General features: G+C 47.5%; 1 protein-coding gene across 1 annotated transcript in view; it reads right to left on the minus strand.

The window, feature by feature from the left end:
• The window catches only part of Ror2 (ROR family WNT receptor 2), a 175,030-nt gene that overhangs the window by 18,825 nt on the left and 143,533 nt on the right, over positions 1 to 12,672 (minus strand). The window contains exons 3-4 of the mRNA XM_087896599.1: positions 1,798 to 2,085; positions 984 to 1,014 (exon numbers count right to left, since the gene is read on the minus strand). Coding sequence (XP_087752725.1) covers positions 984 to 1,014; positions 1,798 to 2,085 — 319 coding nt within the window. The remainder of the gene's footprint in view (positions 1 to 983; positions 1,015 to 1,797; positions 2,086 to 12,672) is intronic.

The following is a 12,672-nucleotide window of genomic DNA, read 5'->3' on the forward strand; positions in this document are numbered from 1 at the left end:
ACAGATTAATCAGAGTAGATAAAGGAAACTGGGATATTCCGTAAAACCACACAACACGAAAAGCCCAGGAATTCTTCATAAACAAGGAAAATGTTTATTGCCACCTAGGGGTTGGTTAAATGGCTCAGTGAGTAGAGAGGACCTGCCCAAGTCTGACTGAGTTCTAATCCCTAGTTCCCCTATGATGGAAAAAGAGAAGTAACTCCTGCAAGCCACACTGTGACCTCAACATGTTCATCACCTGGTGGGTCCCAAGGCCACGTGGAAATGGGAACCAGCGAACAAGTTCTGCTCAGAGATCTGAAGGGCCTTATCGGAAAGGATGATTGCTACTCACGCAATGGAAGAAGTAACTCTCCAGGCAGAGAAAAACCTAGAGCGTCACAGTGTAGAGACATTCCCAAGTGGCTGGGCTGCGGAGGAGTGGTGTTTTACAGGGAAACAAAAGGCCAGAATCCATCAAGAGCTCCCTAAAGACCCATGAGCCTCAGGCTCCTCCTTAAAGCGGATGAGAACCTGCTGCAGAGGGGGTCCTAAGGCTCAGTGGGCACACCTATAAACTGCAGGCGCGGGGGCGCCAGGGATACAGTCCAGGGACACAGATCAGCGGCAGAGCCTGTGCAAGACCCTGGGTTCAATCTTTAACCCCAGAAAAACAAATATAGGAACTGCAGACTGTGGTGCTGGATTGCAAAATGAGAATAATTCCCACGTCCACAAACACCCCCGTGAGAATCTGGCGAGCAGGTTTAGATATCCCATTCCGTTGCCCTGTGCAATTACGGTAGCTGAAAGCACTTCACATCTGTTTTTACGATACTGTAAGTTTCCCAATGTGAATTAAACGCCCGTTTATCTAAGTTCCAAGCCAGCTTCCAGCAAGCTCAGGAGTACAGGCACGGCCATTGTAGGGTTCCCCCTGGATTCTCACATTAAGAGAAACACTCGGGATGTCAGTCAAGTGTCCGGAGATGGATACTTACTGGAAATTGTGGTTCGGGCTGTGTGTTGGACCTAAAATGTTAAAGAAAATGACAAGTTATTCACGTGGCCAGTGATAAACATGGGCAGCCCAGCAGCTCCTCTGTGGCCAGCTGTTCGCAGGCTTCGGACTCTCCCCCCACTCAGGAGAACATGCCAATGATATCAGACACCCCAGAAACAGAACTTCCTGTATGTGAGCACACGTGGACAGTTTTCCAGTCCCTGCTCGTTCCTCATCTAAACTTTATCCACAAAATCTGTTCTACTCACTAGAGTTGACTCAAATGTGAGCCCAGATGACAGGCCCAAGACATCCATTGCTGGGGACCTTCTCCTACTAGATCAAAGAGGGGTCATTTACTGCTGCCATTTTATCCTATGGCTCCGTGTGTATATGTGCCCTATATTCCTGCCCAGGGGAGCCAGCTTTGTCCCATGTGCACTCGGGAAAGAACCACAGAAAAAGCAGCAGGTAAGCTCTGGCCTTTGCAGTCTGTGGCGCCGTCACCAAAATCCTGCGACCTGGTGTCTGGCCACGTGGCCTTGCTGAACTCATCCCTGCTCACCTTGTGTGTCTGAGGTGCTTTCCTGTGGCCTGCGTTTACAGACTGCTCCATTTGTGATTATTCTCCTTAGCGACCGTAGACAGGCTCAGGAGCTCCTGAGCGCCACAGGGGAGGCCCCTGGGGTGGTTTTCGGGATTTCTGATGACCTGTGCATGCTACAAAACTCAGCTACAAAGACCAAACACATCCCGTGCTCCGCACTGACGACGCTACCCGCTAGCATCACGCCTCTGCTGTCCCCACTCACCGAGCCGCACATACAGAACTCCGGTGGCCGTGATGGTCTTCAGCCCGTTGGTAGCCACGCACTGGTAGTAGCCTGTGTCCGTTGTGTCCAGGTCTTGGATCCGCAGCCTAGAGCCATATTCTGTCTTCCGGATGATGACTCTCCGTGGCTCTTGCACAACCGGGGCATCGTTCTTCAGCCACCGCACGTTGGGGGGTGGGTTCCCCGCCACCTTGCAGTGCAAGATTGCCGTCTGGCCCTGGACAATGGTGATATTGTTGACTGGCTCCAGAAAATTGAGAAAGTAACCTGCAGAGGATGGGGTCACAGAGTGCAAACATGGTAAGGTCAGGGGTAAGGGTCTGGGCTCCTGCGAAAGATCACTGAGGGGGCGGCGTCCGTTTTCATCTGCATACAGCTGGGAACACTGAGTCAGTGAACTCAAGTGATGACTCCTGGGGACACATGGTCTGGTCTGAGAGCCACTGGCCACACTTTGCCATCCTATTAGTGCATGGCAGTCTTAGACGCGGTCTGACCTTCTGTCTTTTGCTTATAACTGTTTCTCTGACAGGTCTCACTCTATAGCCCGAGCTGACCTGGAACTCATTATGTCGCTCAGGCTGGCCTCTAACTCACAGCAATCCTCCTGCCTCAGCCTCCCAGGTGTTGGCTGGAATACAAGTTTGACACGTATGGCAAGTGGTTGTTTTAGAAGACTTGATTGAATGCATATAGCTGAGTCATTTATGTTCGTGTCCTGGCCACAGCCCTGGGACGCATGCCTGGACAAAGCCTCTCTGATACACACCTTTGCTCCGGAGGGCCACTGTAGCCCTTCCATACTGTCTGCGGTCTTTTGGGTTTTATTTTATTATCATTTTTTTTAAGACAGGATCTCATGTAGCCCAGGCTGGGCATGAACCTTCTGTCTCAAACTCCAGAGCACTGGGATTACAGCCGTTTGCTGCCACACCTGGCTGGGGACCCTTTTAAGTGTGAAAATCACTGACAAAACCCACAGCACTAACTAGGCCCATGGTGTGGCTCCTCGGAAGGTGTTCCCTGGCTGCTGTCTCTCTGTAAAAGGAGCTCTATCATGCCCCTCCATCTTCCTAGTGCCCATAGCTACAAACAGCACATCACAGCACATCTATTAAGTCACGATGAGGCACGCACATTGTAACCTCAAGAGTGACAGCTGCAACTTTGGTGGCATTTTCTCTTAGATTACATCCTGAATCACCTTATTACATTCCTTGCCGACATTAGATCTCCAATGGAGAAAGGCCTGCGGTGTGGGCGCGGGTCGGGGCCGAGTTCTGGAACCAGTGCAGCCCCCGTTCCTACATTGGACCTCATCCGCAGAAGAGAGCTCTAACTTTCTTCACACAGGCCTTCCTGCTTTACTTTTCAGGTCGCTCACCAGCCACTCTGTAATTTTCTTTAGCCAGGCACCTCATGTTTATTCTGATCGTGTTTTGGCCACGTGATGAAAGGTTTGTAAGAAAACAGCAATCTTCTGCGACACACACTCATTTCCTAGAACCACTCTTAACAGACGTCTAAAACATCACAGTATAAAACTGCACACACGGGTCTTGGCGGGGCTGCTTCTGTCCTGAGGGTCTGAGTGTGAGTCTGTCTGTGTTTGCTCCTCACTGGGGACCACCCTTACTCCTTAGCTCAAGACTCCTTCTTTAACTTCGTCGTCATTGCACGCCTACTGTGGTCTCTCGTCCTTCTGCCTCCCTTTTGTAAGGGCGCTGGGTTACCCGTAGGTCACCTGTAAACCCAGGGTGATTTCCCCATCTACAAACCTTATTCATGCCTACAAAGGCCTTGTGCTGTGCAAGCAGACACCATGGCAGGACACAGACATTAGGGCATCGTGAACTCCGAGCGTGCCATTACCGCCCACGGAATGCACCTTTCCCTCGCGATTTTACTGTGCAGTCCTATTGGTCACAGGAGCTTCGGAGCTGTTGTCTTGGATTTTTACACAGCTTCACTAACAATACAGCCTTTTGTTGTGAATTCCCACCCCTCTCCTGCCTTTTCATCACTTGCTTGGTCCATTATTTGGGTAGATTAAAAGCCAATAAAAGTTGAAATACTACAGCACACAGAAATCAAGGCTAGACATATCTCCGTAAACAACATAAAAAATTGACGGCTACCTTTTGCCATACTTGACCTAGAACGTGTAAGGTTGCTGGGGTACAATGGAAAGTCTCTGGACCCTTACGTTTCCCTCCAGGGAACGACCATCCATCATTCCCGTTTGTATTATTTTATAGTTTCAGGAACTTTCTCTCGACAGGCCACCTCCTCCAGTTGCCTGCTTTCACTCAAACTGGTTTATGTTGGTACCGTTCCTTAATTACTGTGTAATAGTCCACTATATAAACAAATCACAGCTTTGTTACTCATTTCCCTGTGGAGGGGCAGCAGAGTCGTTTCTACATTTGGGTTTCAAAGGGTCTACTGACTGTCTGCGTGCACAGCTGGTCCTATGTGAGTGTTCAAAAGTCCCTCAAAGCTACCTGCAGGAGGTGGAGGTCCAAGTCCTGGGAGCTATCGCTTCTCCGAGTCTCTGCAGATGGGTACCCCATGCACACCCGAGTTAAGGTGCCCCCCCCGTCGGATCACGACTTTGACAGCACTGGTCTTGGGGGACTTCGCGGTGCTTGTCATTCTGCTGCACGTGACAAAGCGCCACACTGCTGTGTGCAAGAAGTGGTTTTAGAAGTCCTCACAAGCACCAGGTCTTCAAGAATGTTTCTTGGACACTGAGTATCTCTATTCACCGTCTTCTGTCCTTTTCTCCCATTTTCTACAGTTAATCCCTTCCCTATTAACAGCAAGGTGTCAAAGCTGAAAACACCCTCAAGTCTCTCTCTAGCCCCACCGTAAATCGCTTTAATCTTCCTATATTTGGTCAGACTCAAGTGGCCTGTAATTCACTTTAAGGTTTTTTATTTTAATTACTAAAGGTGTGCCTTTTTCCACCTGCTAATTTACTTGCGTGTATGTGTGCATGTGAACACAGACCACCACATGCATGTGGATGTTAGAAGAAACAAAGTCAGTTCTTTCCTCTTCCTCCATGTGGGTTCCAGGGCCCAAATGAATGACTCCTGACTCAGTCATTTCACCCACCCACTCCTGACTCGGTCATTTCACCCGCCCTAAAGTTTTTGGGCTTTTTGTTGTTGTTTTGTTTGTTTTTAAGAAAAACAAATTTTAGGGACCAGCAAGACGGCTCACGGGATAAAGGTGCTTGCCACCAATCCTGATGATCTGAGTTTAATACCAAGGGCACACACATTACACACACATGCACAGATCGAGAGAGAGAGAGAGAGAGAGAGAGAGAGAGAGAGAGAGATGCAAAATTTTGAAGACCATCTGCAATTCCGGTTCCAAGGCATTCAATGCCCTCTTCTAGCTTCCACGAGCACCAGGCGCACACACACAGCACACAGACAGACATGAAGACAAAACACTCACAAACATTAAGGGGGGGGACGACAAAAATGCCAAAGACAACATACGTTTTTCTTTGAAAAACAACATCTTTTACATAATGATGATTCTTTGAGAAGAACAAGGTTCACAAGATTCAACCTGGATTTGGTTCTTGTAGACAGTCCACATGTGTTAGGCGACAATGAGTCTCCTCAGCCTGTCACAGCAGTCTGTATGTGCCTGTTCAGTCAAGCTTTGCCTGCTTGCTGTTAGCAATTTTTCTGGATTTCAGTTGTTTCAATGAGGTATTTGCTCACTGATTCTCTGTCAAACAGCTGCCCACAATTATCCTGACTTCCACCTAACTACTAGAAACCTAGTGACTGGGAGCATCAAACTTCTGGGTTTACTGTATCATTTGGTCCTTAGGTCACTGCGGAATGCACTGTCTAGAAGAACACTTTATGATTCATCAAAGGAACTCAAGGTTCTTCTGGCTAACACTGCTCAACTTTCATCTGCTTAACAGTCTACCATTTTTATGATAATGCATTGTTTATGAACCTTATAAATTATATATAATTTTACACTTGAACTTACTAATATTTTAATATATGAATTTTAAATTTGTTTTGATGCTTCCATTTTGCCTCTTAATTCTCGGTTACTTTATTTTAAAATGAATCTTTAAAAACTCTCCATTTTTCCTCTTAACTAGTTTGACAGCTATATTTACTAATTAGTTTAACTAATTTTAATCTGCATCAGGCCTCATCTGACAATGCTTCCCAAACACAAAAGCCTTTAAATGCTAAAATACAAAACTTCTCTCTCTCCTAGACCTGTCTTTCATGAGAGAAGCTTTGAAGTCATTTCTCAGTTCTTCCTTAAACTCTGGTTTTAGTTACTCAGTTGTGATCATTTCTGTTGATTCCTACCGTTGGAGTTCCTTGACATCGGCCAAGTTATTATAAACTTTCCTCATTGCTATGTCTTGTCTCCTTCCTTCCTCTTAGGTTTGGCTGAACTCCCCCAGAATCACATTTGTGCCTTGGGTGATGGACTGAGGTTGTAAACACTTTTATTCTTAGTGTAAAAATACCTGTCACCTTTACCTTGAGGAGTAGTGTAGCTGGGTATAGAACTCTAGCTCAGCAGTGATACTGTCTTCTGCCTCCTCTGGGAACTGCTGAAAATTCTGCCTGCTCCCGTTGTTTGCAGGCAATCTGAACTTGCTAATTATTAATGTGGCTCCCCTGTCTTTACCATCCTAAGCAGCTGCTACTATAGCCACACAATTACTTTTATGTTCGCCTCTTCAGATCTTAGTTACCCTCCTTAATTCTGAACACTCATGCATTCATCAATGTGGTAAAATTATCCCATAAAATCCCACCTTTATTCCTTCCCCTCCATTTCTCATTTGGGAGAGTCAGTGTGTGTCTAGAAAGGAGGAGCCCTCAGAGGCTCTCTGAGGTTGTTCTAGACTAACCTCTGAGGTTGTTCTAGACTAACCTCTGAGGTTGTTCTAGACTAACGTCTAAACTGTGCTATGCCTATCTATACAGTTCCTCAACTCAGGGGCCACTTCTCACTTCTAGAAGGTCTGTTTGGTTCCCTTTAGAACCCACCACTTATTCGTCTGTGTGGTTTTAATTCTTTGAAAAAAAAAAGCCTCTGCCTGCACTGTGTACTGGCCACCCACTCACCCTATGCCTCTGAGTGTGGGGTGGCTTTTCTTTGGAAATAGCTTGAGGCTCCTCAATAAGACTGTGCCGTGTTTTATTTTAACTCTCTGGCTTTGAATTTCCCACAATATCTTGGCCACAGGATTCTGATTCCTAGTTTGTTTGGGTCCCTTCTCGGGAGCTCCCCAGCCTGAGCTGGGCTCTTCTTGGCTGCCTTGGCACTTCCTGGGCGTGCCACAGGGCAGGAGCTCTTAGCTTTGCTCAGGAGCCTTGCACATAACGCCTCAGGGCTGTGGACCCTGTGGGTTGGTTCATTTCTGGCTTGGTAGTAAGACTCAAAACTCTTGACAAAACTGAAGCAATGTAACTGTCTCTATAGTTGGAAGAAGATTTCTCAGGCGTGACATGGAAATTTCTTTATTTTATTAAAAGTTCACTTGATTTTTATCCTGACCCATCACGTCTCCTTGAAAGTACACTTACGAGATCCAGATCCAAATGAATCAGAAATATTACTGCACTTATTCTCACCAGGACCTTCTAATTCTGTGTGTTCTTTCCCATCACCACAACATCTACCTTCTGGTAGATTCCACAGCTTTGGCTCTGACACACATAGCCGCTCTTTGGCCAGGGCACCTATGTCTTATTAGCATCTATTTTCTAAAGTCCATAGACAGGTCAAGTCTGCAGCACAGCCACAGGCTACCCCATTCTTCACCATGTGCCCAACCATGTGGCAGCATTAGAATCTAATTTCCTGTCACAGGTCACTTAAACTAGAGGGCCCAGGAAAATCAGGTTGTTCTCCAAGGCTGCAAATGTAGAGAGCTGCTTAGAGCTGGCAGACCTTGGGCTCTTGCTTTTAATCCTCTCTGTTTCTGGCGCCTGGGCACAGCTCCATCTTGCTTGTACATGTGCCAAAGCATTTACACCGTTTCCTAATAGTTTAGCAAGCACGTGTGTCGCTGACCTGAGAGCGCTGCCAAGTTAGCTTGGCCCACCACGCTCCCCATCATCAATTCTCCGGAGGCCAGAAGTGAAAGCAGGAGAGCAGGCTCCCTGCAGACTGAGCACAATATCCCTTCCCCTCGGGCTTCAGTTTGCAGCCGGCTAGCTAACCTCTCAGCTTCATTTCTCTGACAGCTAAAACACGAGGCTTGCACTAATCGTTTCCTAAGCCCTCCATCAGCTCGCAGAAGTTCCCGTGAGCGTCCCCAAACCTCTCTAGAGGACTGATCAGTCTATAAGGAACCAGACAGCACTGACGGAGAATTTCCCTGACATGGACCTGTCTAGCATAGTGCACCATTAGGAATAGAACCCCCACCCCACCCCTCTTCCATTCATGCAGAAGAGTTTCCCTTCTGTACCGAGCAACCTTAACTGCTAATGCAAAGGGCCTCCTCTCTGCAGTGGCCTGGCCAGTCCTGTGCAGGGACTGAGACCAAGCATTAAAAGACCCCAGAGGCTAAAGGAGAATTCCATCACTAGGCAGCTGCTCCCTTCTGCCCAGTCGCACACAGATCAATGATTAATGGTTTTTATAACCCAACCAACTGCCCAGATAGTCACCAATGTTGTCAGATGACTTAGGAGCCCGGGGATTGGCTTCCTGACCAGGCCAATCTGGTGTAGGAAGGAAATAAAGAAAGCCCCCTGTGCCTGGGGTCACAAGGTCACAGGGCTTCGATTGGTGGCAAACAAAACAGACAATTTCCTGGAGGGGCAAGTGAAAAGGAGACCCAGAAGGTCACAGGAGGGATGGAAAGCTGCCAACCCTGGAGGAAAATATTTACAGGTCAATAAACCAGCCAGAGGCCAGAGCAGGGGCCTGGGTTCAGGTTTCTCTGATTGAGTCATCCAGTCCAGACCCACTAATGGGGGAAACAGGAGGGAAGGAGAGGCACTGGGGAAAGCAAGAAAACAAAGGGTGGGGGGGGCTTGAGAGAGCTCAGCCTGGGAAGTGCTGGAGGAAAGCATGAGGCGGAGCTCCAGCCTCCAGACCCCAAAATACCAGGTGTGGTGACATGTGCTTGGGACCCCAGCACTGGGGAGGTGGAAGGAAGCTGGGTGATTCCTGGGGCTCTCTGCCCAGCCAGCCAGCCAAGCCAGTGAGACCCAGGAGGAAGTGAGAGACTATCCAAAAAATAAGGTAAACAAATGGAGTCCAGGGAATGGACACTGGGGTTTTCCTCTGGACTCTACATGCGCACACATACATGTGAACGCATAACCTCCTGGGCTTTGTATACACACAGATACATGGGCATATATTACCTCCCCCAAGTGCACATGCACACACACGAATGTGAAAACACAAACACACACGGTGCGGGCAGGGGGAACCTCCTGAGAGATAAAAACAAATAATTAACTGGCGATGGATGGAGATAGAGACAGAGACCCACATTGGAGCACTGGACTTAGCTCCCAAGGTCCAAATGAGGAGCAGAAGGAGGGAGATCATGAGCAAGGAAGTCAGGACCACGAGAGGTGCTTTCACCCACTGAGACGGTGGGACTGATCCTATGGGAGCTCACCAAGGCCAGCTGGACTGGGAGTGATGGAGCATGTGGTCAAACTGGACACTCTGAATGTGGCTGGCAATGAAGGCTGACTGAGAAGCCAAGGACAAAGGCACTGGGTTTTGATTCTACTGCATGGACTGACTTTGTGGGAGCCTGGTTTGTTTGGATGCTCACCTTTACAGACCTGGATGGAGTGGGGAGAACCTTGGACTTCCCACAGAGCAGGGAACCCTGACTGCTCTTAGGACTAGAAAGGGAGGGGGAGGTGGGTAGGAGGTGGGAAAAGGAAGGCGGGGAGGAGGTGGAAATTTCTAATAAATAAATAAATACAAATTAAGGAGCGATTGATGTCCCTTAATGGTGTTTTGCTGTTGTTATGAGATATCGTTGTCAATTCTCAAGTTTTGGAAGTTGCTTACAATGCACTTCCTGTTAACTTAGGTAATAATATATCCTTCTGGATTCTTTGATGGTTGAAGAATAGTTATAGTTATAGTTTTCCTTAGTTATGATAAAAGATAAAGTAGATATAAATATTGCAACTGTAATTCTTGCTTGATACCTGTTTGTTTTATGTAATTTTACAATGTTAAAGTTAAAACTTTCCTTTTTTTATTTGAAGAGAAAAGGGGAAATGGTGAATAAAGAAATTTCTTTGGCCTATAGCAAGGGAGAACTTAGCTAGGCGGGAAAAACTAAACTAAATGCTGGGAGAAAGAAGATGGAGTCAAAGAGTCGCCATGTAGCCGCCACCCTGAACAGACAAGCAGGAACCTTGCCAGTAGGCCACAGCCACGTGATAAGACACAGATTAATAGAAATGGGTAAAATGAAGATGTAAGAGTCAGCCAGTAAGAATCTAGAGCTAATGGGCCAAGCAGTGTTTTAAATAATATAGTTTCTGAGTGATTATTTCGGGGCTAGGTGGTTGGGAACGAACTAACAGCCTTTCTACAACAGGCACCAGTCAGAAGGTAATGTCTTCCCTGAACACAGAAAGCACAGGGATTTTATCCAGGGAGCTTTGACGTATTCATAGATGACTGGGTCCATTTGTGAGCATGCTCAGTGGAGGAAGACATGACACTCCTGAGTATACGCAGTTTAATTTAATTTAAAGAATTATGATACGGCTCTAAATACCGATCTGCGTGCTCAGTTTTGTCCCACCTGTGCCCCCGACCCCACCCAGTCCAGAAAAGGGCTTGGCATCAAGGAGTGGTCGCTAGCTCGTGGCGGCGCCCTCGCCCTCTTCGGCGGAGCAGCTTCACGGCTAAAGTGTGATGGTGAACAACCGTTCTCATGCGGGATCTCTTCCTCCGCCTGAGCCTCTGTGGCTGCAGAGGACAGACAGAGGACAGGTGGCACCGCCTGTCCTGCCCGCTCTCCAGGCTTCCTTCTGGTGTTTCGGGAAATGCTGTGTTAATAAACGTGCTCTCTGGCAGGTTCAAGCTTCTGCCTGGCTACTGGATGTGGACCAGATGGAAAACAGTATCAGCAGAAACGCTAAGTACTACATTCCCGAGAAAGGTCACAGCTCATCCCCCAAGCTTTCTTCCAGGGAGACCTCTCGTGGGCTGAAGGAAACTTTTCCCTGCTTGCCCAGTTATAAAACACTTAGTGCTAAAGAATGAAGAATTCCACACGGAAATGCAGAGCATCCAGGTCTTCTCTGGGTCTCGACAAGTCATCCTGTGAGGCGTCGTGTCCCCCCTCTTTCTAAATCGCTGCTGCACTCACACTTGGTGACACCTATTCTCTCTGACCCATCCCTGTGTTCTCTGCTGCTGTATTCTTTCCACATCCCCACATGGACCGGCTACCGCTTGGGTCTTGGAGCACATGAACCCTCTGAGGTAGTTTGAACGTCTCTGGTCCCGCACGCTCCTAAGGAGTGGTTCTATTAGGAGGTGTGGACTTGCTGGAGGAAATGTGACCTTGTTGGAGGAGGCAAGACAACACATGCCTTTAATTCAGGCCTTGAGGCTAAAGGGCATACCTTTAATCTGGGCCACACGTTTGGTTGAAAGTGTGTCACTGTGGTGGTGGGCTTTAAGCTCTTTTTCTCAAGCTACACTCAGTGTGACAGTCAGTTGACTGTTGCTTGCAGGATGTAGGACACTTGGTTATTTCTCCAGCACCATGCCTGCCTGCATGTCGCCATGCTCCGCGCCGCGATGCGCTGAACCTCTGAACTGTAAATGTTTCCTATATAAGAGTTGCTGTGGTCATGGTGTCTCTTTACACCAATAAAAACCTAACTACGACCTCTTCCTTATGAAAATGAGAGGCATCAATTGATTCAACAAAGCAGAATGGATGGATGAATGCAATGTGCCAGGTGGTGCCGGGGTCTGGTTAAGCTACGGTAACCAAGATGCTATCTTATTCAGAAACCAGACAAGGCTGAGGGTGCATTTTGGTGGTAAAGCACACACTAAACATGCATGGGGCTCTAACTCAGTTCTCTGAGCACATCCAGACATTAGTTAGGATGTTCCTATGTGTGCACGCATGCACACACACACACACACACACACACACACACAATGTATGCAGAGTCTGCAGAGCTGTGTGCTGGGGGTGGAGGGTGAGGAGATGCACTGTCCTGAGAGGAAAGTCTAAGTAGGAGGGGCTAAAACTCATCACATGATTGTTTTGTCTTTTTTTTTTTTTTTTGCTTTGGTGCTGGTGACCAAACACAAGACTTTGCATGTGCCAAGCACACACTCTATCACTGAATCACACCCTCTCTGCAAGTTTTGTTTAAGGTTGTTTGGAAACATGCTGCTTAGACTTGCCTCAAACTCCGGGCTCAAGTATTCCTCCACCTCATCCTCTAAACTGAGACCACAGCCACACGCTATTTCACCCACAAAAGTCCTCTTATGGTTGCTTTTAAAATTTAAACATGTGGGTGTTCTGCTGCACGTAATCTGTGCACCCCTTGCACACAGTGCACACAGAGGCCAGAAGAGGGCGTTAGAACCCCCTGGAACCGGAGTCCTCAGTAAGAGCAGCCAGTGCTCTCAGCCACTAAGCCACCTCTCCAGCCACAACAACTCTTCTTTTAATAGAAATTTTATATCAGGCCTCATTCCTTGAAATGCTTAATCTTTTAATTTCCCCTACAGAATCTTCTTTTCTTTTATTAGTGCTGGTAATCAAACTCAGGCCTAACAGTCTAGACAGATGCTTTACCACAA

The sequence above is a fragment of the Myodes glareolus genome, chromosome 14 (assembly GCF_982192425.1).
Source record: "Myodes glareolus chromosome 14, mMyoGla1.1, whole genome shotgun sequence".
Classification (NCBI taxonomy): domain Eukaryota; kingdom Metazoa; phylum Chordata; class Mammalia; order Rodentia; family Cricetidae; genus Myodes; species Myodes glareolus.